This window comes from Typopeltis vanoorti, chromosome 5 (genome assembly GCF_054136105.1).
Source record: "Typopeltis vanoorti isolate ZY-2024b chromosome 5, IOZ_Tvanoo_1.0, whole genome shotgun sequence".
In the NCBI taxonomy this organism is placed as follows: domain Eukaryota; kingdom Metazoa; phylum Arthropoda; class Arachnida; order Uropygi; family Thelyphonidae; genus Typopeltis; species Typopeltis vanoorti.
Genome location: NC_143553.1, coordinates 4,196,143 through 4,219,483, shown reverse-complemented (window position 1 = coordinate 4,219,483; position 23,341 = coordinate 4,196,143). Strand labels below are relative to the sequence as shown.

Below are 23,341 nucleotides of genomic sequence, written 5' to 3'. Positions count from 1 at the left end.
CCTATATCAGAGGTACATCGGAAAAGATATTGTTGAAACAAAACAAAGTATTGTTGAAACATGGCCTTCGCACCACTTTCAAACCTCATGTCAAGCTGGCAACTCTGATCCGCTCGCCTAAGGATAAACTTCACCCTTTAGCACACCCAGGAGTGTAAAATTCCTTGTGACTGCGACTTGGCCTATTATGGGCAAACAGGAAGATCAGTGAACATCCGCCTAGAAGAACATGAAAGATACATTCACTACTATTAGTATGGAAAGTCGGGACTGGCAGACCATGCTTTGGACACTCCTTCACGCAGGATTAGATGGAGGAAAACGAATGTGCTATTTAGGAGTCGTTATAGATCTGAAAGATTATTTTTTGAGTTAGCAATGACTTTGAAGAATTCTCCCAACCTTAACAAACATGGTTGCATTAATTTGCCAAAAATTTGGGAGACGGTTATCCTAAGAAAAACTCCTGGATAGCTGCTGTTGTTTTTTTTTTTTCTTTTCGTTAGAGGGCACCAAAAATAGTACTTTAGATCTTTTGTCTTTTGCAATTATATTGTTTCACTCACTCACTGTCGCGTATACAAGTGTGTTGTGCTCTGATGATGCTGAGTTGAAAATCAGTGAAATATAAGCGTTAATAAAACATCTTTGTGATAAAAGTGTGTGTGGTGTTGTTAATGCCGTGAAAAATAAGTCATGATTAAAATAGCTAAGTACTAGTCCATAAGTGTTGACTCAACACCAGACTTGTCTCACGTTGATCAGCTGTCCTTCATTGTACGATATATGAAAGAACATGGAACTCCAATGGAGCGTTTCATCCCTAACGTAAGTCAAAAATCTAAAGAGCTATAAGAGGTGGTTTTGATTTCACTAAAAGAGCTTGGAATTGATGTAGCAAATTGCAGAGGGCAGACATATGATAATGCTAGTAACATGTCAGACAAGTACACAGGACTGCAAGCAAGAATTCTTGAAATAAATCCATTGGCAGAATTCACACTGTGCGCTGGGTACTTGCGCTGCCAAATCCTGTTGGTCCTCTTCCGCATTTTTTGATGTCCTTCAGAAACTGTATGTATTTTTCACATCTTCAACACATCAGTTGCGTGTTCTAAGAAACCACCTGGAAACTTCTGCAAAAGTAATCAAATGCCCTTCGCCTACTCGTTGGTCAGCTCGTGGTGATGCCTGTCTGAGTCTGCATGAGGGATGGAAGGAAATTATTTCCTTCCAATCCTCAAGAATTTTCGGACATATTCCACTTTGTCCAAAATTGAAAATGACACCACCCAGAAGAAAGTTACACCCCTCATGACCTGCCTATGGGCAGGTCTTAAGTGCGGCACTTTCTGTGGGCCTAGGAGCGAGAAATATCTAAATACGCCACTGACTCTTCTTTGTACCCTTTCCACAGGAGACCAAATCTGCGCACAATAATCCACTGAACAGTTTGGTCATATCAATGCCTTATAAAGAGTCAACATGACTTCCTTATCCCTACATGTCAAGGCTTGCTTCAGCATTGCAATTATCTTCTGAGTTGTATTTAAAACTTTTGCTATGTAAACCTTTGAACTTCAAATTCCTATCTGCCAATATGCCAAGATCCCTTGCTTCTTCAGTTTCTTTTAGCATAACCGCACTAATATAATATGCTGCTGGAACTATAATCACGCCAAAGTGCATAACTTTATGCTTACTAACATTAAACTGACAGCCATTTTTTCTTTTGCGCAATTTCCAGCCTATTCAAATCATTTTGCAAGTGCTAGATATCAGTATACTGAACTTCTAAAACATATCGATAACAATTCTACTGTAACCATAAAGCTATGGAATAAGAAATCTAAATTCAACATCAGAAGAGGGGTTAGGCAACTGTCACCAAAACTGTTCAATGCAGTACTAGAAGAAATCTTGAAAACTTAAATTGGAACAATAAAGGTATAAAGATAAATGGGAAATACCTCTCACACTTAAGATATGCAGATGATATCTTGATAATAGCCAAAACAGCTAAAGATCTCCAAGGCATGATAGACCAAATTAATACAGAAAGCCTGAAAAAAGGGCTAAAAATGAATACTGGGAAAACTAAAGTAATATTCAACAAGTCAGCAATAAAATCATCCATCACCCTGGGAAATAATCAATTAGATATTGTACATCAATTTGTCTATCTAAGACAGCTCTCTGATTTAGATAAAGGCATTAAATCAGAAATCAATAGATGAATACAGTTGGCATGGACAGCTTTTGGAAAACCAAGTTCCATTCTTAAGAGAGGCATCCCGCTGTGCTTAAAAAGGAAAGTAATTGATCAATGCTTATTACCAGTCATGGGCTTATGGTAGTGAGACCTGGAACCTAACAAAAAGACTGGAAAACAAATTGAAGATTTCTCAAAGAAAATTTGAAAGAAACATTCTAGGGATCTCTTTACAAGATAAAATAAGAAATTCTTGGATTAGAGGGCAAACCAAGATAAATGACATTCTAACTCATATTAAGACCAGAAAATGGAAGTGGGCAGGTCATGTAATGAGAAGAGAAGATGGATGCTGGACCAAGAAGCTTACAAACTCAATACTAACCAGAAGAAGAAACAGAGGAAAGGCAAGGATTAGATGAGATGATAACCTTAGAAACTTTGACAAGAAATGGAAGATAGAAATAAGTGGTCAAAAAAGGGGTAGACCTTCATCCAGCAGACCAACCGACAAAGGCTAAGAAAGAAGAAAAAGATATCAGTAGCATCAATGATTGACCTGCATATCTTCACATCACTGGGAAACAATTGCACATCACCTGTTAGACCCCTCCCAAGGTCATTAATGTATAGCTTGAACAACAATGGCCCAAGGACTGAAGCTTGAGGTACAGCACTGGTCATCCTAAATCTAGCAGATTCACACCCACTGTATACCACTTTTTGATATCTGTCTGTCAACCCCATACTGATCTAAGTCAAGAGTTTATATTCCAATCTCATATTCTCCAGGTTATGCAACAGCCTTTCATGTTGCATCATATCAAATGCCTTAGCAAAATTCAACATGGTCATTGTGTATCAATTTATTTATATCCAACTCGGCTGTAAAATTATTATAAAATATGAGCAAATTGTTAAACATGACCTTCCTTTAGTAAACCCATGCTGCTCCTTGAGAGTATAGCTTGCTTGTCTATCCATTTCTGTATGCGAGTACTTGGCAATTTCTCTAAAATCTTCACTACCACACCAGAGTCACTAAAAGGTCGGTAGTTAGATATATCAGTTTTTGCACCACCCTTGTACAATGGAACTAACATACATTCCTGTGGTATCATTCCTGAGCTGAGACTCAAGTTATACAAACAATTGAAAGGCCTAGCTAATTCTTTCTCTAAATCCAGAGTATTTTAATAATAAGGTAAAACACCTTTTGGCAACTTGTATACGTAAATATGGCTACTCCATTGCTTCAACCTTAGTATCACCACCTCTAGATCTCGCTCCCACTGATGAGACCTCAATAAAGGTCGAAACCGGTCTGGGTAGTGGCCCTTCCCGTAATGCATAGCATTATACATGTCCGCAAGGAGATGTGCTTTGCATTATGGGAGATACTAAGACAAGGAGTGATGAGAGCTTGGTCCACCTTCACCACGAGTTGCCTCAGTCCTGAAGATACTTCAGGTACAAACTTTCTTTGCTTACACTTTGGATAAAGGATTAAACTAAATTTATTATATTCTTATAATTAGATTTTGCAATCTATTTGGCCTTGTAGAACTTTATCTTTTCCCTCCCCAGGGAAATATAATTATCACATCTGATCTAATTTCCCTGACTTTCTGCATTAGATATCATACCAATAAGTAATTTTTCCAGGCTCCTGACGCCAAATGAATTCAAGTGCAGGCCGTTCCTTTTATTCAAGTCTTTTCTCCCATCAGACACTAGCATCGATTTCTTCTACACAGCCTGTGCATGTAATCATTTGCTATTATTGCCCTCTTCCTTAATTCAATAGTGTCATATCAAGGTATTGAACCTACAATTTTTCCTCGCTCACATTTCTTTCATGCTTCTTCCAACAGACCTTTCATATCCTCTCTCATACTATTGTTGAGACTTAAATTATTAGTTCCTACCAGAACTACCATCTCTTTTACTTTTACTTTTCTGTTTTTCAATTATATTTGTCATATCTTTAATTTTTGCCCACAGGAAACTAGAAATAGTGACTCCCTCGGCAAGCCCAAATTTTAAGATTGAATCACCATATCATATCACCTCTTTTTTATTTAGATTTTAATTGACTTACCTTGTTGTTATTGATATTATGATTAGCAAGTTCAGTGCTTTCCTGCCACTTATTGTTCAGATCTTTTTTCTTATTTTCTAATTTCTTATTTTCCATTTTTTTCTAATTCTCTGGTTGACTTTCTAATAATTTCTTTTAATCGGGGTATATTCAATGTTAGATTATTCTCAGAAAAATTATCATCATCACTGCAGCAACACACATTAGGACAAACATTCTCCACAGTAGTAACAACTTTAACTGGAGATTTAGACACCACCCTGCTGTGACAAGTTTTTGGCTCCATTCTTAAGAGTAGTAAAAACTAATAATATTTCTACAATTATGTTATTAAATGCTGTTATACAATAAACACACTAAAAAGCTACAACAATATAATAAAAACACACCAATAAATCAACAAAAATCACCAATCTTCCAGGGGGGGGGGGTGCTTACTAACAGCACATATTTTCACCAGATAGCCTTGAATCCCTCCATAAAGTAGCTCCATTAAGCTGCTAAAAATTTGGGAGGTAGTTATCTTAATATCAACTTCAACACAACTGTAATAACTTCTTTTATGAAACATTAGAAGGATGCCAAATTCAAACTTTAGGTCATCTCTCCATTACAATTTGAATAATTTCACTTACTCATTCCTCAGTGTAGACTGAAAAGTAGCTGTGCTCTGAGAATGCTGGCTTGAAATCCAACAAAGCTAAGCCTATTTACAAGATTGAACTAGAAAATTTTCTATTGTTTTCACTCTTGTGAGGATATCTGAGCTAAGCTGTAAGTCACAACAGTTGGACTTTTGCAATTATAGTCATTTCAGCAAAATAAACAATACTGATTGAAATATTTTGGTCAGGGGTTGTTATAGGATCAATGCTGGAGAAGTTCTACGAAAATAGTGGGAGATTCGGGGAGAACCAGAGGTCATCCCTGGAAACTGTATAAAGAGAGTGTGAGCAGGGAAATGAGAGGCAAGTTTTTTTCATGCAGAGTTGTAAGTGATTGGAATGCCTTGTCTGAGAGTGTGGCATTCGCAAGGAGTTTGAATGTGTTCAAAGCACAGTATGATGAGCTGTGTGTGTGTGTGATAAAAGGACCTCCCAGATGAGTCTTTGACTCCATGAGGTCTTGGGGTAATAATAATAATATTTTATATCATATGATGATTTATAAGTGTAAGGTATTTACTTTATCTACCATGTGAAATTTGAAGAGAAAAAATAAATTAATTAAAGTGAAACATGCTCCTCCTTGCAAAGGATCTATAACTGGTGGATAATGCCTGGAATACTTTTATATTTTATTTAGATTTTTGTAAAAGTTTAGTTTCATGTGATAATAGTAGGTTGAGGAATAATATGTTTTGTATCTGACAGTAAATTTAAAAACCACCATATGTTATTTTCAACATCTTTCAGTTATATTTAATAAAGCAATAAAAAAAAAATTGGAAATGTTTAAACTAATGGGAATGTCATGCTTACTTGCATGCCGTTTTCCCATTAGTTTGGGATAACTAAAAAATGTTATCTTAGTGCTGACAGTGGTGATCATTAACTTTCAAGCATCATACCAGGAATTAGGCTTAGCTTTTAGGATACAATCAAGATTTTAAAAATGTTTTACAAAAAAAAAAAAATAGATATACATCAGAAAACATATATATGCATCAACCGAGTATCAATGTCTCTACAGCTAGCACATGAAGATAGATACATGGCTGAAGTATTAGCAGTAAAGAAAGATATTCTTGTGTTTAATTCGTTACCAAAATTGGTTTATAAGTTTGTGCTATTGAAATTGAACCAGCATTTTTTTTTGTATGATTGTGTGGTCTTTTGTTAGGATTTTCTTGTCACAGTATTGTATCCAATTGTATCAATTGTGTTTAACATGGTATCTGCCAGTTATAACATACTGCCAAACCCCCACACCATTTAAAGACTACATTATTGTAGTTCAGTTGATGATTTACATGTTGCATGCATAGTCTGCTTGAATGCAGCATGTATGCTTCCTGTTGTTTAAAAATGTGGCAGGTGTGAGATGGGAATGTGTATGTATGGATGAAATGTAGGTGGTGAAAGGCACTGGGAGATATAAGTATCTTGATCTCAAAATTTAGCGGCAGTGGAGATAGCACTTCAGAAATGGATGAAATTCAATTTGTGCATACTAACAGCATGTTGGAGAGAATGTGAGACATGCATTTGAATTTAACAGTGTGGCAGGTGGAGATGGCCTGTCTGATGGCTCTGTGTGTGCGTGAGAGAGAGAGAGAGAGAGAGAGAAAATATCAATTGAAAGTGATGTGTGGAGAGAGAAACAGAACTGCTGAGAAAGGAGACTGAAGGAATAAAGACTGGGTTGAGGAGATTGAATGAGATATTGATATTAGAAAACTGGAGAGGTTGGTTAGTGAGAGAAGGACATCAGAGAGCAAGGTAGAGAGGAAAACAAGAGAATGGGCGAGACAAGTGAAGACAGGAAATTTCAGAAAGTTGAGAGTGTGTGGAAGCAAGGAAAAGAGAAATGAGAAGGAGAAGGGAAATCAGGTGTGAGAGAGACAGAGAGAGATTAGAAGTAGTAAGAGTAAGCAATGCAGTGAAAGAAGTGTCAATGAATTTGATCAGAGTGTCATGTATGGAAATTCAATGATTCAGGATGTACAGAGTTGAGTGCCAGAGGGATGCTTGCCTGGCACTCAACTAGAGAGAAACAGAAACCTGGTAGAATGACAGTAAGTGTAACAATGGCAGTAATGGGGGATGAAAATGTAGAAAGGATGATAGTAATGGTTAATACGAACAACCTGAGAGGTGGTATGATATTTGTGGTTGAAGTCAACAATATTATTACGTGACACCTCCAAGGAGTCCAAAGGAGTTGTTTATCATCTAGGGAGAGGACCTACTCTAACTCTCCATCTCCACCACATCATCTACTGATCACTACCACTGGTATTTTCATAGACAATCACAAACATCCATCCCATAGCGGGATTCTAACCCACAGCCTTTTGGTTGGAGCGCAGATACGCTAACCACTCAGCCAATCAGGCAAGCAGGAGAAATAGTGCAGAAGAAATGTGTCTAAGGAAATATAGTGAGCTTGCCCAGTATGATGAGGTGGTGATAATGATTGAGATCATAGCAAGAATGTGTAGGAAGAGAGGTCTGGAATATGTGGATGTGAGAAGTACATTTAATAGAAGAGAGCTGTGTGCCTCATGTTGGGGATAGCAGCTTGAGAAATGAGACGGTGTACACGAGGAGAATAATAATTGCTATAAGATGAGGTGGTGATGATGAGGTGGTGATAATGATTGAGATCATAGCAAGAATGTGTAGGAAGAGAGGTCTGGAATATGTGGATGTGAGAAGTACATTTAATAGAAGAGAGCTGTGTGCCTCATGTTGGGGATAGCAGCTTGAGAAATGAGACGGTGTACACGAGGAGAATAATAATTGCTATAAGAACACTGGCAATACAACAGTTTTTCTGTATACAAATGCTAGTAGCATTAGGAATAAAGGGAATGAGTTTGTGGCACTGACTGACTCAGTTTCTCCAAAGACTAATGGTATCAGGGAAACTTAGTTAACCAAGGAGGATGTTCTAACAGGAACAGAAATAGAAGGATATAATACTTCATCAAGATAGGGAAGGTAAATGTGGTGGTGGAGTGTTACTCGTGATCAGAGATAAATTTTGTAGTCTTGGTGTGGAAAATCACAGTGGAAATAACATTAAATCACAGTGGAAATGACGATGATGATGATAAACATCTGTTTCACATCATCGTCATTTCCACATGTTTATCATCATCATCGTCATAATGCTAATTACAGGTATAGACCATATTGGTCTGTTTCGGTCTCATTATCCATCCAGTATCCTTCTTTGAGGTCTATCTACTCTGTCTTCTCTTTCCAATTGGCTTATATTTCAGTATTTGTTTAGGATATCGGGTGTTGGCCATTCGGTTTACATGTTCTATCCATTTTTGTTTATAATTGTTTTAGTTTTTCTTCTATTGCTTTTTATATTAGTTCTTTTAAGTTTAGTTTTTCTTCATTCCTTCCTTCCAGTTTATAAGTCAAGATACTTAGTCGGATAGTGCTATAGAGCAGGCAACATAGATGGTGATAGGCATGTAGAGATGTCAAGGCAGAAGGAATGTATGTGGAATTATAAGGCAGACAACTATCATAGGTTTAGAAACTATCTTACAGCAGTGCAATGGATGAAAAAATCTGAACAAAGAGTGGGTCAGTAGTGCATGAGAGATCTTAAGAAAAAATAGCTGGCAGTAATTGTATACCTCGAGTGAAGAAGATAAAGCAATGTGGAGTTAAATAACAACAGAAATAAAAGAGGAATTGTAGATTAAAAAGAGATTATGGGAGACACATAGCAAAGTGAAGAATAGTTACATGAAGAATATAAGGCTAAGGCCAGTAAAGTAAAAAGTATTGTAAGGAGAGATTAATTAGAACATGAGAAGAAACTAGTGCTGCAATTCAAGAAGAATCTCAAGGAGTTTTTTTGCTATTTGGCAAGTAAGAGGAAAAATGATAGTACATGAATTACCTTGCTGGATGGAGATTGGATTCAGGAGACCAATGCAGATGACATAGTTGAGCTATTTAATGATCATTTTATTAGAGTGTTCCATCCTGGTACTACAAGCCTTATTACTACAAGGATAACGAGTGGTGAAATGTTCGAAGTGAATGAAGATAATACATTCTGAATACTAAGTATGCTAATTGTCAATAATGCAGAGGGAGTACATGTGTGTTCCACTCACCCAATACTCTCCAGGCAAAAATTCCACTTCTCACACCCTTTTTCACAACTTTCAGTGATGACTTCATGTTCTTCTCCTCACACCTTCCACTCTTTTTTATACATGTACACAAAAATATAAACCAAGTAAGCACAATAAATGTATTTGCTATTAAATTAAAAGACACTATTATATGCAGGGCTCCAAAAATACAACTTAAATCTACTGGACATAAAAAAGTTTTACTCACCCATAGTATGAACTGTGATAAAAGATGTGTGCACGCACACAGTTTCATTCAGAAAGAAATGGAACAGCTTTAATAAAATTTTCAACAGCCAAATTCAAATTATATGCAATAATTTTCAAGATCTGACATGTTTCTCTTTAATTTTAGTTAAAGAGATTTCCAGTTACCAGTCTTGCAAGAAAGATTTGTTCTTTTCACTCTCTAATCTATCAAAAATACACTGCAATTGAATTTTTGAAAGTAATAATGTAAACAAATGCCTCTTCCAATTTTTAGCTATACACTGGATGGAAAGAATATCAACAATGAATGGGAAGCACTTAAAAAATACTTAAATGATGCAATATCAGAATGTCCAAGAGTTCAAAGAATAAATAGGGTAGGAGTCAAATGGATGTATAATCAAATTAAGCAAGAGATTCATAAGAAAATGATGATGTTGCAGGAATACCATGTATAAGGATGATGTCCATTATGAAAATTATAAGCAGCAAGCTAGAACTGCTGTATGGAAAGCTAAGTCTAAGTATGAAAAGAAACTGGCTCTGCCAGCTAAAGACAATCCACAAGAATTCTATAGATATTCTGCAAGTAAAAGAAAGAATGAACATGAAAGAACAACTCTTCTGAATACAGATGGTTTGAGGGTAACAGATGCAGAAGAGGTTGTTCAACTAATGAGTGTCCATTTTGCTAAAAGCTATCAACCTGGTGCATGCAACATTCAGTTCATTGTTACTTCTTCACTGGAAGAAGAAACTCACATGTATAAAGGAGAGGTATTAGAGCTGTTGCACAAACTGAATAAGAATTCAGCAACAGAGACTGATGGAATATCAGTGTGGGTGCTAAAAGAGTGTTCAGCTGAACTGGCTATTCCTTTGAACAGTCTGGAGTCTGTACAGGGAAGATTTCACAGGAATGAAAAGAATGTATGGTAATCCTGTTGTACAAGGGAGGTACAAAGACCAACGTATCTAACAATCAATCAGTATCTCAGGAATAGTAATGAATATTTTGGAACTTTTTGGTTAGAACTCCCATTCAGAGATGGGTTGACAGGAAATCTCTGCTTTGCAATGAACAGCACAGGTTAACTAAAGAAAGGTCAGGTTTTAGCAACTTGATCATATTCTTTAATAATGTTACCAATGAGTTAGACATGGGGAGTGGATACGGCATGATACTTTTGGATTTTGCTAAGGCTTTTGACAGAAAACAGCAGCATGAAAGACTGTTTCATAATTGGAGAATATGGGTTTGGATTATAAAATATTAGCATGGATAAGAGGATGGCTGACTTACAGATATCAAAAAGTGGTATTTAGGGGATGTGAGTTTGCATATTGGTGTAACACAAAGATCAGTCCTTGGTCCACTGTTATTCAATCTGTACATTAATAATACTGGGAAGGATTTGACAGGCAACATACAGCTATTTGCTGATGATGCAAAGATAGGTAGAGTAATCAGAAATGCTGCCGATATGCAATACTTGCAGAATGATTTGAATAGGCTGGAATTGTGAGCATGGGAAAATGGATATCAGTTCAATGTCAGTAAATGTAAAATCATGCACTTTGGCATGATTCAATATCCAATGTCATATTACACTGGTAGGATTATATCAGAAGAAACTGATCAGAATAGGATCAGTTTCTTCTAGTCAGAGTGTTAGTAAGAAGTTGAAGTTCAGGAGCCATGTAGCAAAGATTGTATATACAACTTAAAAGATAATTGCAATGCCTAAACGAACTTTCACATGTAAAGATAAGAATGCTGTTTTTGCCTCTTCACAAGGCCTTGATAAGAGCTCACTTGGACTACTGTGTACAGGTCTAGTCTCCTGTTTTCTGTTCTGATACAGTGAAGAAAATGCAAAGGAGAGTGTTAAAAATGATATTAGGTCTGTGGAATACTGATTATGAAGACAGATTGAGAATTTGTGGACTGCAGACAATAGCAAACAGGAAAAAGATCGTATGATTGAGACAGAAGCTTCTAAAAGGGTCATGCAAGATTTCAGTTGATGAAATTTTTCATTTTACTGAGGGGGGGAGGAGAAAGGACAAGAGGGCATCCTTGGAAGCTGAGAATGAATGCTGCTAAGAAAGGGGGTGGTGAGATTTTTCTCTCAGAGTGGTGCATGATTGGAATGGATTGCCAATTGATGTTGTGTGTGTGTGCAAGCAGTGTGAGTGAATTCTAGAATAAGTATGACTGATAGCTGCTGCTGTTCGCCTGGTTGGCCAAGTGGTTAGCGTATCTACTCTCCAGCCAAGATGCTGTGGGTTCGAATCCTGCCAAGAACATGGATGTTTGTGATTGTCATACTAACCAATTACCATATGTACTGTTCTGACCTGTGTCCTGGTGTAGTATGACCTTTGAGTCTTTGAAGCATAAAAAAATCAAATCTAATTCAAACTGATAGCTGGTGAATGTAGTATGGGGCCTCCCTTGATGAGTCCCTTATTCGCTGGAGGTCTCTGTTAATCTTAATAATTTCAGATAATGGATGAGTTTCTCCTCTTTTGAAATATTTGCAGAAGTATCTAGAAGAAGACTCACTACTGGAGTCTGGTTTCCTTAATTACTTCTTCCTCTCTCTTCCATCATCCATGTGAATGATGATGAGGCTGAATGAACTCTTTCCACTTCTGTCTGTCCCTGGAGAGTCTGAACAATTCTGTCCAGTTTGGTGTCACTTGTTGTGATTTGGTTTTCAGATCCTCTTTTATTTTGTCTATCCATCTAATTCTGGGTCACGCTTTGCATCTTTCACCTTCCATTGTTGTATATAGGGCTTTAGTTGGTAATCTTTCTGTTCCCATTCTGGTCACATGGCTAAACCATCACAGTCTTCTTTCTTGGATTTTGGCTATTATTGTTATTTCTTGTTTTAGTCGTTTCCTTATGTCTTCATTTCTTAGTCTAGCCAGCAGAGATACTCCAAGTAATCTTAGCTAACCCATTTCAGTAGTTAATAATTTTTTCTCTTCAGCTTTTTTGAGATTCTAGCATTCACTTTCATACAGAACTCTCTCTCATAAATTCTTACTTTTGTTACACGTTTGATGTCTCTTGACTTCTATATTTTATTTAGTCGTCCAAAAGTTTGGGATGCTTGAGTGATTCATCTGTTTATATCTTTTGCAATTTCCCCATTATACTCAATTACTCTTCCAAGGTAGGTGAAGTTTGCTACCTGCTCTAGATTCTTACTATCAACTTCAATTTTCAGATTGATGTTTCTTTTTCCTATTTGCATAATTTTTTGTTTTGTCTATATTTAGGTTTAATCCAAATTTTATACATCCTTCCTTTATTTCATCAGAAATTTGATCTGCAAATTTTAAATTTGTTATATTTTCCCCATATATTTTGATTCTGGAGTCTTCTTGGTTTAAGGCCTTACTGGTTGCTTCTTCCAATATAAGACTGAACTGGTCTGGTGACAGACTGCATCCCTGTCTTACTCCACTCTCTGTGCGGAACCAGTTGGTTAAGGTATCCTCCACTCGTACTGCACTTTCAGATTTCTCGTATAGATTCTTTATTATTCTTATAGTTTCGTTTGGAATTCCAAATTCTTTCATAGTTTCCCATAGTTCTCTTCTATGGACTGAATCAAATGCCCAACGAAAGTCTATGAAATTTATATAGCAACTCTGGCTGTACTCTAGTCTTTTCTGTTAGCTGTCTTAACAGAAAGTAAATAATTGATCAATTGTGCTTCATCCTAGTCTGAAACCTACTAGCCCTTCTCCTAATGCTAATTCTATATATGTTTTAATTTGTTTTTGGAGTATTTTCATAAAGACCTTACTTGGAATACTGAGGAGGCTAATGTGTCTGTAATTATTGCATTCTGTTTTATCTCATTTTTTGTATATAGGAGTTATAACTGATTTGGTCCAATCAATTGATATTGCTTCATTTTTGTAGGTCCTTTTAAATAACATTTTTAATAGTTCTAAAAGTTGTTCCTTTCCTGCTTTTAAAAATTCTGCATGTATGAGGGTGGTCTGAAAAGTTCTCGGCCTCGGCCATAGATGGCAACACTATCAGCAAGATCTTTTTTTTTATAAGTTGGTGCATCTGTCATAAGCATCCATGTCAAATTGCAAGTCATTCTATCAAGTAGTTTGTTTTACACAGCTGTCTGAAGCAAAAGTGTTGTCTGTATCCCTTGAAATGGATAAAACTGAGTATCGTGCGGTTATAAAATTCTTTGTAAAAGAAGGTTTAACACCAAAAGAAATTCATTTGAAGTTCATAAAAGTTTATAAGCACTCCTTTTCTTTGTTTTCGACAATTAAGAAATGGGCTACCGAGAGTTTAAAAATGGCCGTACCAGCCTTGAAGATGATCACCGTGAAGGACGTCCAAAAAGTATAACAACACCAGAAATCATTGATCAAGTGCACGATATGGTATAGGATGACCGGCGAGTCAAAGTGCATGAAATTGCTGAGACAATAGGCATTTCAAAAGAACATGTAGGATATATTTTGCATGAAGAATTGCAAATGAAAAAGCTTTGCACAAGATGGGTGCCTCGTTTGCTCACAGCAGATTAAAAACGCACTCGCATGAAAATCTCTGAACAGTGCTTGGAGCGTTTTAACAAGAATAAAACTGATTTTGTGCATCAATTTATTACTGTAGATCAGACTTGGATTCACCATTACACACCAGATTCCAAACAGCAGTCAAAATAGTGGACAGAAGCTAGACAGCTAGACAAAGAAGACAATATCGTGGCATCGGTGTTTTGGGATGCTAAAGACATTTTGTTTATTAATTATCTTTAAAAGGGTAAAACAATAACCTGGGAATATTCCGATCTTTTAACCAAACTAGACGAAAAATTTCATGAGAAAAGACCCGATCTGCAGAAGAAAAAAATCATCTTTCATCAGGACAATGCACCTGCCCACAAAGGTGTTTTGGCAGTGGGAAAATTAAGGGATCTGTTGGAACATCCACTCTATTCCCCAGATTTACTCTGACTCCCTCTGACTTCTATCTCTTCCCAAAACTAAAACTCTTCCTAGATGGTCAGCGTTTATCTTCAAATCAAGAGGTCATTGCAGCTGTAGAGGGGCATTTTGCAGATCTTACTGAGAACCACTATAGGGACGGGATAATGGAGTTGGAATAAATGTATTAGTCTTGAGGGAGATTATGTTGAAAAATAAAAATTTAATTAAAATAAAAATTAAAAAACAAAAATGTTTTTTCATTGTTAGGCTGAGAATTCTTCAGATCACCTTCGTGTTTGATCAATGCCAGGTGCTTACCTAGTTTTAAGTTTATAAGATGTGTGCTATTATTTCTTTGGTAAAGATATTCGTTTCCCCTTCCATTTCAGTGGCTGGAATAATAATAATATCCTGAGAGCTGTTTTTATTATATAAGTCTAAAGTATTCTTCACATCTGGGCATTCTTTTTGTTTTATGAGGGTTGTTTGAAAAGTTTGGTAGATTTCCAATAGATGGTGACACAATTTGTTCATTCATACCAGTGTCGGCACGTATCATCTTTTTCATGACTCCTGGCAAAATTTTAGCCATGTGCGACACTTAGTTCTCATCAGGCAAACATTTAAAATAACCGTGTTCGCATTTTTCATAAAAATTGAGAAAAACAAGTTTCATGCAGTGATAAAACACTTATATTTGAAGAAGTGGACGGCTGTGCAGATCAAAGCCGAGTTAGACGAAGTACATGGGGACTGTGCCCCGGCATTAAATTTATTTTTGGATAAATGAGTTTAAACGTGGTCATAAGTCCATTGAAGATGAAGCGTGCTCCAGACGTCCAACTGAGGTCACTACAAAGGAAATGACTGACAAAAAACCATGGTATTGTTATGGAAGACTGCTGAGTGAAATTGCGCGAGACTGCTGAGATCGCAGGCATCTCAACTGAATGGGTGTATAATATCTGCATAAAAAATTGCACATGAAAAAGTTGTGTGCACGATGGGTGCTGCCCTTGTTGACTGTCGATCAAAAACGCATGTGAAAAGACATTTTAACACGGTATTTGGCGATGTTTAATCGCAATTTGCAGAATTTTTTGCATCAATTTCTGACTGCAGGGGAAACTCGGATCCACCACTACACACCTGAGTCTAAGCAGCAGTCGAAACAGTGGACAATGCTCAGTGAAAGAGCACCAAAAAAAAGTGAAGACAATTTTGTCAGCTGGGAAGATGATGGCCACTGTTTTTTGGGATTCCCAAGAATTATACATCTTTATTGGACCGTTTTAAAGAAGAACTGAAGAAAAAACAGCCAAGATTGGCGCACAAAAAAGTGCTCTTTCGTCAACAATGCAACTTCCCACACATCGACCATCACAATGGCTAAACTGCACGAATTGAGGTTTAAGTTGGTTCCATACCCACCGCATTCTCCGAACTTGGCCCCATGTGAATTCTTTTTGTTCTCAAACTTAAAAGTTCTGCTCGGTGGTAAAACATTTTCTTCGAACGAGGATGTTATCAAGGCTGTTAATGACTATTTTGCACAATTTAACAAATCCTAATTTTTAGATGAAATGAAAAAATTGGAAACTCGCTGGACCAAATGTGTAGACCTTGATGGAGACTATGTTGAGAAATAAAAGTGATTTTTTTTTAAAAAAAAATGTGCTTAACTTATTTTTTTACCAAACTTTTCAAACAACCCTCGTATTTTCAATTAGCTGTCGCTCTTTGTTTTTGATCATTATCGTTTTTGTTGTCTGAGTCTTACTAATTTGATTTATTTGTTTATATAATCCATGGAGGTTATTTTCTTTTGATAGTTTCTCTTTTTGCATTTTTCTTCTAACCAGTTATTCTTGTCTCTTAACTAGTTTTCTAATTTCTCTAGTTAATCTATATCATTTCTGTTATAGTTCTGTTTTAATTTGATGCTTTTCCATCGGTCACGTAACCTTTTTACTTCATTTGAGATCCAATCCTTTTTTACTTCTTTTTTCTTTCTGAGTAACCTATTGTATTTTCGGCTGATTTTAATATTATTTCCTTTAATTTGCACCAATATTCTTCTTATGTTTACATTCTATTTCTGTAGTTCCTTGATATTTTCTTAAAATATTATTGTAACTAACTTAACTTCCTTAACAAACTTTTGTTTAATAATTTCAGCAATAACTGACACAAATTATTTATATTTCATGCTACTTTGATACTGTTCTACAACTGAGCCTATGAAGTTTTATTTTGAATTCATTAAATGGTTTATTGAATTTAAGTTTTATAATAGGCTGCATTAAAAAGTACTTCAGATGTTCAAATATTTTAGAAGTCACTTTTCTTTGGAAAGCAGCTATAGGTGTTACTCAAGTGATTTCTGTCGAAGTCTATGTCATGGCATTTTTTGTGAAAATTGAATGTAATATGAAACCTATATGTATCCACTTTAAAAAGGCCTTGAAAAATCTTGTAGTAATCTAGTTTCTGTCAGCAGCCCTAAGATACTTTTAAATATATTACAAAATGTTTTTTTGACACACTCAACTTGAATTCCTTGAGCTATTTGTCAAGGGAAAAATCATCTGAATTATTTTTATTAATGACAGAACAAAACTATTTCTCTGGTATTTTTAATATTTGCTGGTCTCTTACCTTCGCCTTCAGTTTTTCACTTCACAAAACTGAAAAGTGCAGTTTGCTTTTCCTTTTATTTGTTGTTCATAATAAAAGGTGAATTTATATAAATTATCCATAAAAATAATTCAATAGGAAATAAAAATAATGAAGTTTATGAAAACAACAGAAAATTGTCAACTAGCAATGGAACCAGACTAACTTTGATTCCATCATACAAGACTTTAATCATGCTACACATGAATTACTGTGCACAGATTTAGTCACCAGGTTTTCAAAGGATGATGAAAACGTTGGCGGGTTCAGAGGTGATGACTAAGTTGGTTTGTGGCCTCTGGAATGTGGAATATGAGGACAGATTGAGAGAATGCAAATTACAGAACCTAGTGGATAGAAGGAAGAGGGTGGGGTGGGGAGGGGAGGGGAACATGATGTATAAGTTGGTAAAGGAGTAATTACCAGATTAACATGGTGGAGATTTTTCATAGAATATCTGCAGAAAGGGGAGAATGAGAGGCCATCCTGGAAGCTGTATAAGGTGGGTGTTGGGCAAGGGGATGAGGAGTAGATTTTTTGCATGGAGAGTGGTGGGTGATTGGAATACAATGCCTGAGAGTGTGGTGAGTGCAGGGACAGTGAATGCATTTAAGTCAAGGTATGATGTACAAGTGGGACCTCCTAACAATGGGTCTCTTGACTCCATGGATATCTGTTGATTATAATAATAAATAATGCTATTAGCAAGCCTTTTCATCATGTAATATGTTCAAGTATATAATTACACTAAGCTAATTTATGTGAATTGTTAAAATAAGCTTAGCCCAGGCCTGCACAACGTGATTGTCTTTGAGGTCCAAACCCAACTTGGACCACCTGACCAAGGGCCAGATCACTTCGGACCTTGAATCTTAGACTAGTCCACTGCAGCTAAACCTAAGTAAATTTGTTAGTAGGTCTACAGTAAATAGTAATTAATATGCATATTTACATATTTTAGAGAGTTACAATTAAAATTATAATCAAAATTATTTATAAACAGATATAGCTGCAAAATTTCTCAATAAAAAACACTTAAACATAAACACAAAATTTACTAATAATTTCACTGAGAATATCACACTTATTCTCAGTGAAATATCAGTGACTGAATGTCACAATGTGACACATTGCATTTCTTTGTTGCCACTATTTTTATCAAAGTTTGGTGTCATGTTTGAAGTGGCCGTTCTTAATATGGCCTCTAAATTGATATCACTTAAAGATGAACGCTGTTTAGTTTTGTTCAAGTTCATGACCGAAAATGTTTGTTCACAAGTATATGTGCTCCCAAACATGCAAAATACCTGGTAGACAGTATCCAACAAACTTTTAAATTTATCGTGATCCAGAATAGAATAAAACTCTTGTAAAGTACTCTCCCTATGCTTGACCCGATAGTTTTCAGTACACTGGAGATCAATAACTTCCATCTGAAGTTCGACAGGTAGATTTCCTACTTCGACAGAAAATGGATCCTCAATCACTTTTATGGGGACTTCGTCTTCATTACTCAATGGCATTCTTTTCTGAAACTCCTCACTTAGAAGTGACATGTGCTTCTCATATTTTCCACCCACCATTGAATGATATTCTGATGGAATATTCTGTCAACAAGTTAAGAAATGTGACATATCCCCCTTAGCAAGTTGATTTTCAAACACACTTAATTTCATTTTGAATGCCTTTATAAGAGACATTAACTGAAAAACAAACTTATTTTTTCCTTGAAGCTGTAAGTTAAGGTCATTCAAAGTGATCCAAAATGTCACACGAGGAAAATAAATCTTGATTCCATTCTTCATTCATTATTTCTGGGAATTTTTCCATACCTTCTTGAGATTCCAAAAATTCAATTAGTTCATTTTTTACAGTGACAAAATGTGACAAAACTTTAACGTGGCTCAACCAACGTACATCAGTGTGGTATGGTAGATCCCTGTACTCTGGATCATTTTCTTCTATAAACGCTGAAACATTCTGTGTTAACCCTGAGCTTGAATATAGTTGACCAGAGCAAATACTACTTTAATCACATGATCAAACTGCAAAACCTTTGAACATAACACCTGCTGATGAATTAGGCAGTGAAATTTTGTCAATGGTTTACTTGCATATTGTTCAATAAATGTTACAGAACCACCATTCTTTCCACACATAGATGGGGCAGCATCAGTGCACACTGCTACTAAATTCTTGAAATTTAAGGATAGTTTTTCAGTTACACACACATCTTTACATTTTCTGCCATCTCCTTTCCTGTTATTCTTCCTTTCATTGAACACAAACCAGCAAGCTCCTCTGTCACCTCAAAATTCTTATTAATGCCTTTTACATATATTAAAAGCTGTGCAGTATCTTTCACGTCAGTACTGCACAGCTTTTAATATATGTTTTCAAAATTATTTTTCTTATCAGGACACAATTCGGAAATGGCAATCATCAGACACTTTTTTTTTTTTTTTTATCAACTCTCCCTCAGTAAATGATTTGCCAGCACAAACTATTTCTTGTGATATTTTTAAGCTTACCTTTATAAGCTTAAAATTATCAGATGTCACTTTTTTAAAGGCTTGTTGCTCACCTCTAAGGACTTTCAATAACTTTGCTGCTTTTATTTGCTCTTCACTTGCATCCAACTTGCCAAGGTTAGGATGTTTTGATTCAAAATGATGTCTCAGATTGTACTCTTTTGGCACAGCGATATTTTCCCGGCAAACAATGCACACTATTTTGTCCTTAAACAACGTAAAAAATATTTGTTTGTCCACTCAAGGTTAAATGCTTGCTGTTCCAAATCCATTTTATGCTTTTTACTTAAGCTCATTGTGTTGAGATTGATAATATTAATTATAAAAAACTAATTATGAAAAACTCACAATAATGCAGGTTATGATAACAGCTATGTAATGTATCGCTCCAGCTACAACCAACCACTACACTGCCAAAGCCAGTCAAAGCACGCCCAACTTTGTGTAATACAATTCGTTCTCGTTCATAGACATCAAGTCGTCATCACAGAGATGTAACTTTGAATTTCCCTGCAGCGACACTAGCGCTAACAAAACCTCAAAGCGATTGTAACAATTTGTTATTAAATATGATAGTGGGAATAACTCCAAATGACCTTTATTGTCGAGTTGAAAGAATCATGATTGCAACATTAATCACATGAACGTAAACATGCAGAGTCTTAGTAAAAATTTAATTCAAATCGTCTAATTTCATATTCCCCTGTATGATTAATTAATTTCAATCAGGCAGATGGGCCAAAATAAATAGCATTTTGGGCTGCATGTGGCCCACGGGCCGTATGTTGTGCAGGTCTGGCTTAGCCTAATACTACATTACAACTGCATACCTACTTAAGGGTTAAAGAGGGTACTGGGAGAATAAGAAGAATGTAAACTTGTCTTATTATCAGATAATCTCTGATTTTTATGAGAATGGTGATGACTCGCAAGTTATGCAAAATAAAATGTTGTTTCAGAATAGTTGACTATTTATTTTTAAATTGATCCATGGATGCAAGGTAGGCTAAATTTTATAACGGAGGGTGAGAGATAAATAGCACTGCCTGTTTTCACAGATTGGAATTACTTCATGTTTAGGAAACAGCAGCAAAGCATATCTTTGTGATTACCTTCATGCACAAACTTCTGGAAGGGACAAACAATCTACAAAGGAAAGAACTTATTAAATTAATTGTATAAGATACTATCTCCTGATTGTAAATTAAGCTGCTTTATTGCATTCATTGAAGGCTGTCATGATAGAATAACTTGATAATAAATGAGATGATGTTTTAAAATGGGGGAACAAAAGTGTTAATTATGTTAAGAAAATAAGAATGCATTTAGGAGGTTGAAAATTCACTCGCCATGTGTCTGATAACTCATCTGTGGTGAGCAAGTGAATGGATTCATAGAGCCTTGATTATATCTTTATAGCTGAAAATTATTTTTTTTTTTTTAATTTAAACAAACACAAATTATTGTGTTGATATAGATAAATATTAAAAATTAGAATTTTTTTAGCAACTGGTAAAATTTATATACATTTATAAAACTTCTAATTATTTAATTTTTATATAGAAACACCACTCACCCGGTGGAGCTACCATCCTCTGCCATTTCTGAAAAAGTGTGGTTTTAAGACAATCACGTGGACTTAAAGCATAAGCTTTGTGACGTGACATGAGTTCCTGCATTGGTTCAAGAATCACACAAAGCTACAATGTAAAAACATAAGAATACTTGATAAAATAACATGAATGAAAGATTCATTCTACGAAACAAAAATGAAATGAGTTTTTTTCTTTGCTAAAATATTCAAATTCACAAATACCAAATAATATTAAATCTTAAACAATCTTAATATTATATCTTTGTATAATGTGGAAGTACTTAATAAATGCAGTAATTCACTATATTCATTTGTATAAATTTTTCACTTGATTACAGAGTAAATTATACTTGCTAAGATTTTTTTTTTTCTTGTTTAATCCTTTACGGAAGTGTAAGCAAAAAAAGTTTGTATGTGAAGTATCTTCACAACTAGGTTACTTATATACAGGGTGGTCATAATTAAAGAGAAAGTGTTCAGAGCCCTGTAACAAAATATGTATTGAACAAAATTCAACCAAATTACTAAGTGTAAGTGCATTCTGGAACATGGGATTTTGATTAACCGAGGGGGGTTACAAAATTCTTCCACCAACAGACAATTGGTGTTAGAATCATGTGATATTTGATAATATTTCTACTGATGAGTTGGTAGATATAAGGAAGATCAAAACAGATTCACATCATTCTGAAAAGATTGAACTGCTGTGGATCTTACCTTACCAGAACGTGCATGGCTAAGTTTTACTCAAGTTTTACTATCAACAATGCAGTAATGGTAATGCTGCTTCGAGAATTCCGGAGTTTGAAGGACAGAAGAAAATGTCCAATGACAATAACAAATCTTAGAAAAATGATTTTGCGATATAAAAATAGCAAATCTTTAGCAGCAAGGCCAGGACGAGGGTGCAAATGGATTATTTCTCAACAAGTTGACGAAGTGGCAACTGCCATCGTGGAACACAGAATGAATAATACATATGGGTGCAGCAGTACTCGGGCAATATCAGGGCAACAGGACATGCCATAATCAACCGTGTGGAAAATCCTGCGAGTTTTCTACTAAAAGATCTCCTATACTCAAGCTTTGCTTCATGGTGATGGGGAAACTTGATTGCAGTTTGCCCTGATGTTCTTGGCTTGAATGGAGATGGATGTTGCATGGCTATGGAAGATCTTCTGGAGTGACAAGGCACATTTTTATCTGAAGAGTAGTGTTAACTCACACACACACATGCTGCATTTTGGCTATGAATAACCGTCACGTGTTCCAGTAGACCCCCTTTACCCTCACTGAAAGTCACAGTGTGGTGTGGTTGGTTTCATTGCATCATTTATTATCAGTCTGTACTTTTTAGAACTTTGACCAACAGGACCAGTGACTTGTACGATTTCTGTTGTTAGGTATCGAGAGATGCTGCACAACTTTGTTGTTCTGTAACTGCAGCAGCAAAGATGCCGTGACTCTACCATGTTCATGCAGGATGGAGCATCACCTCACATTGGATTGCCAGTACAACAAATGTTATGAAAACACTTCACAGAACACAGAGTGATTAGTCATGCATTTCCCACAGCATGGCCACCTCGTTCAGCTGATCTCAACCCCTATGACTTTTGCTTGTGGGAGTGACCTGAAATGCACGGTGCATGAAGGACATGTTCCTGATTTAGCATCCCTGAAAGATAAATAATGCACTATGTGAAACAAATCAATGCAAAATGTTGTGTTCTGCTACTGAAAATGTCATTCACAAAATGCAGTTCTTAGAACATCTAAAAGGAGGTCATAATGAACTACATCTGTAAGTTACACAAACATGAAAATTGCTTTGTTGTCTCTCTTCTAGCAATTACTGTTTAATTAATCCCAAACCATGCACTTATAGTACCAAATGTCCCCTGGTGGCAGAATTTTGTACTACTTTTATCTTATGTAAATAAAAACGCCATGTTCTAGAGTGCACATGGACCAAGTTTCGTTGAATTTCGTCCAATACATTTTTTTACTACAGGGCTCTGAACATCATCATCATCAAATTCCTGCCATGTACCCTCAAGGAGTATACAGGATATGACAGTACTACATGAAAAATTTACATCATTACTAACTTCCTATTTACAATTTTCCTCCAGATCAGTCTGTTACTTGTCAAGACTCCAACATTATCAGATCTTATATTTCTATCGTCTAAGGCACT

The 23,341-nt window shown here is 35.9% G+C and overlaps 1 protein-coding gene across 4 annotated transcripts in view; it reads right to left on the bottom strand.

Moving 5' to 3' along the window:
- The window catches only part of LOC150106194 (LIM domain-binding protein 2-like), a 607,136-nt gene that overhangs the window by 191,463 nt on the left and 392,332 nt on the right, over positions 1–23,341 (bottom strand). For all 4 annotated transcript variants that reach the window (XR_016548352.1, XM_090393030.1, XM_090393031.1 and 1 more), the window contains one exon: positions 21,124–21,247. Coding sequence is in view for 3 of the 4 variants with exons in the window: in XM_090393030.1 (XP_090249156.1) it covers positions 21,124–21,247 (124 nt within the window). In the remaining variant the exon portion in view is untranslated. The remainder of the gene's footprint in view (positions 1–21,123; positions 21,248–23,341) is intronic.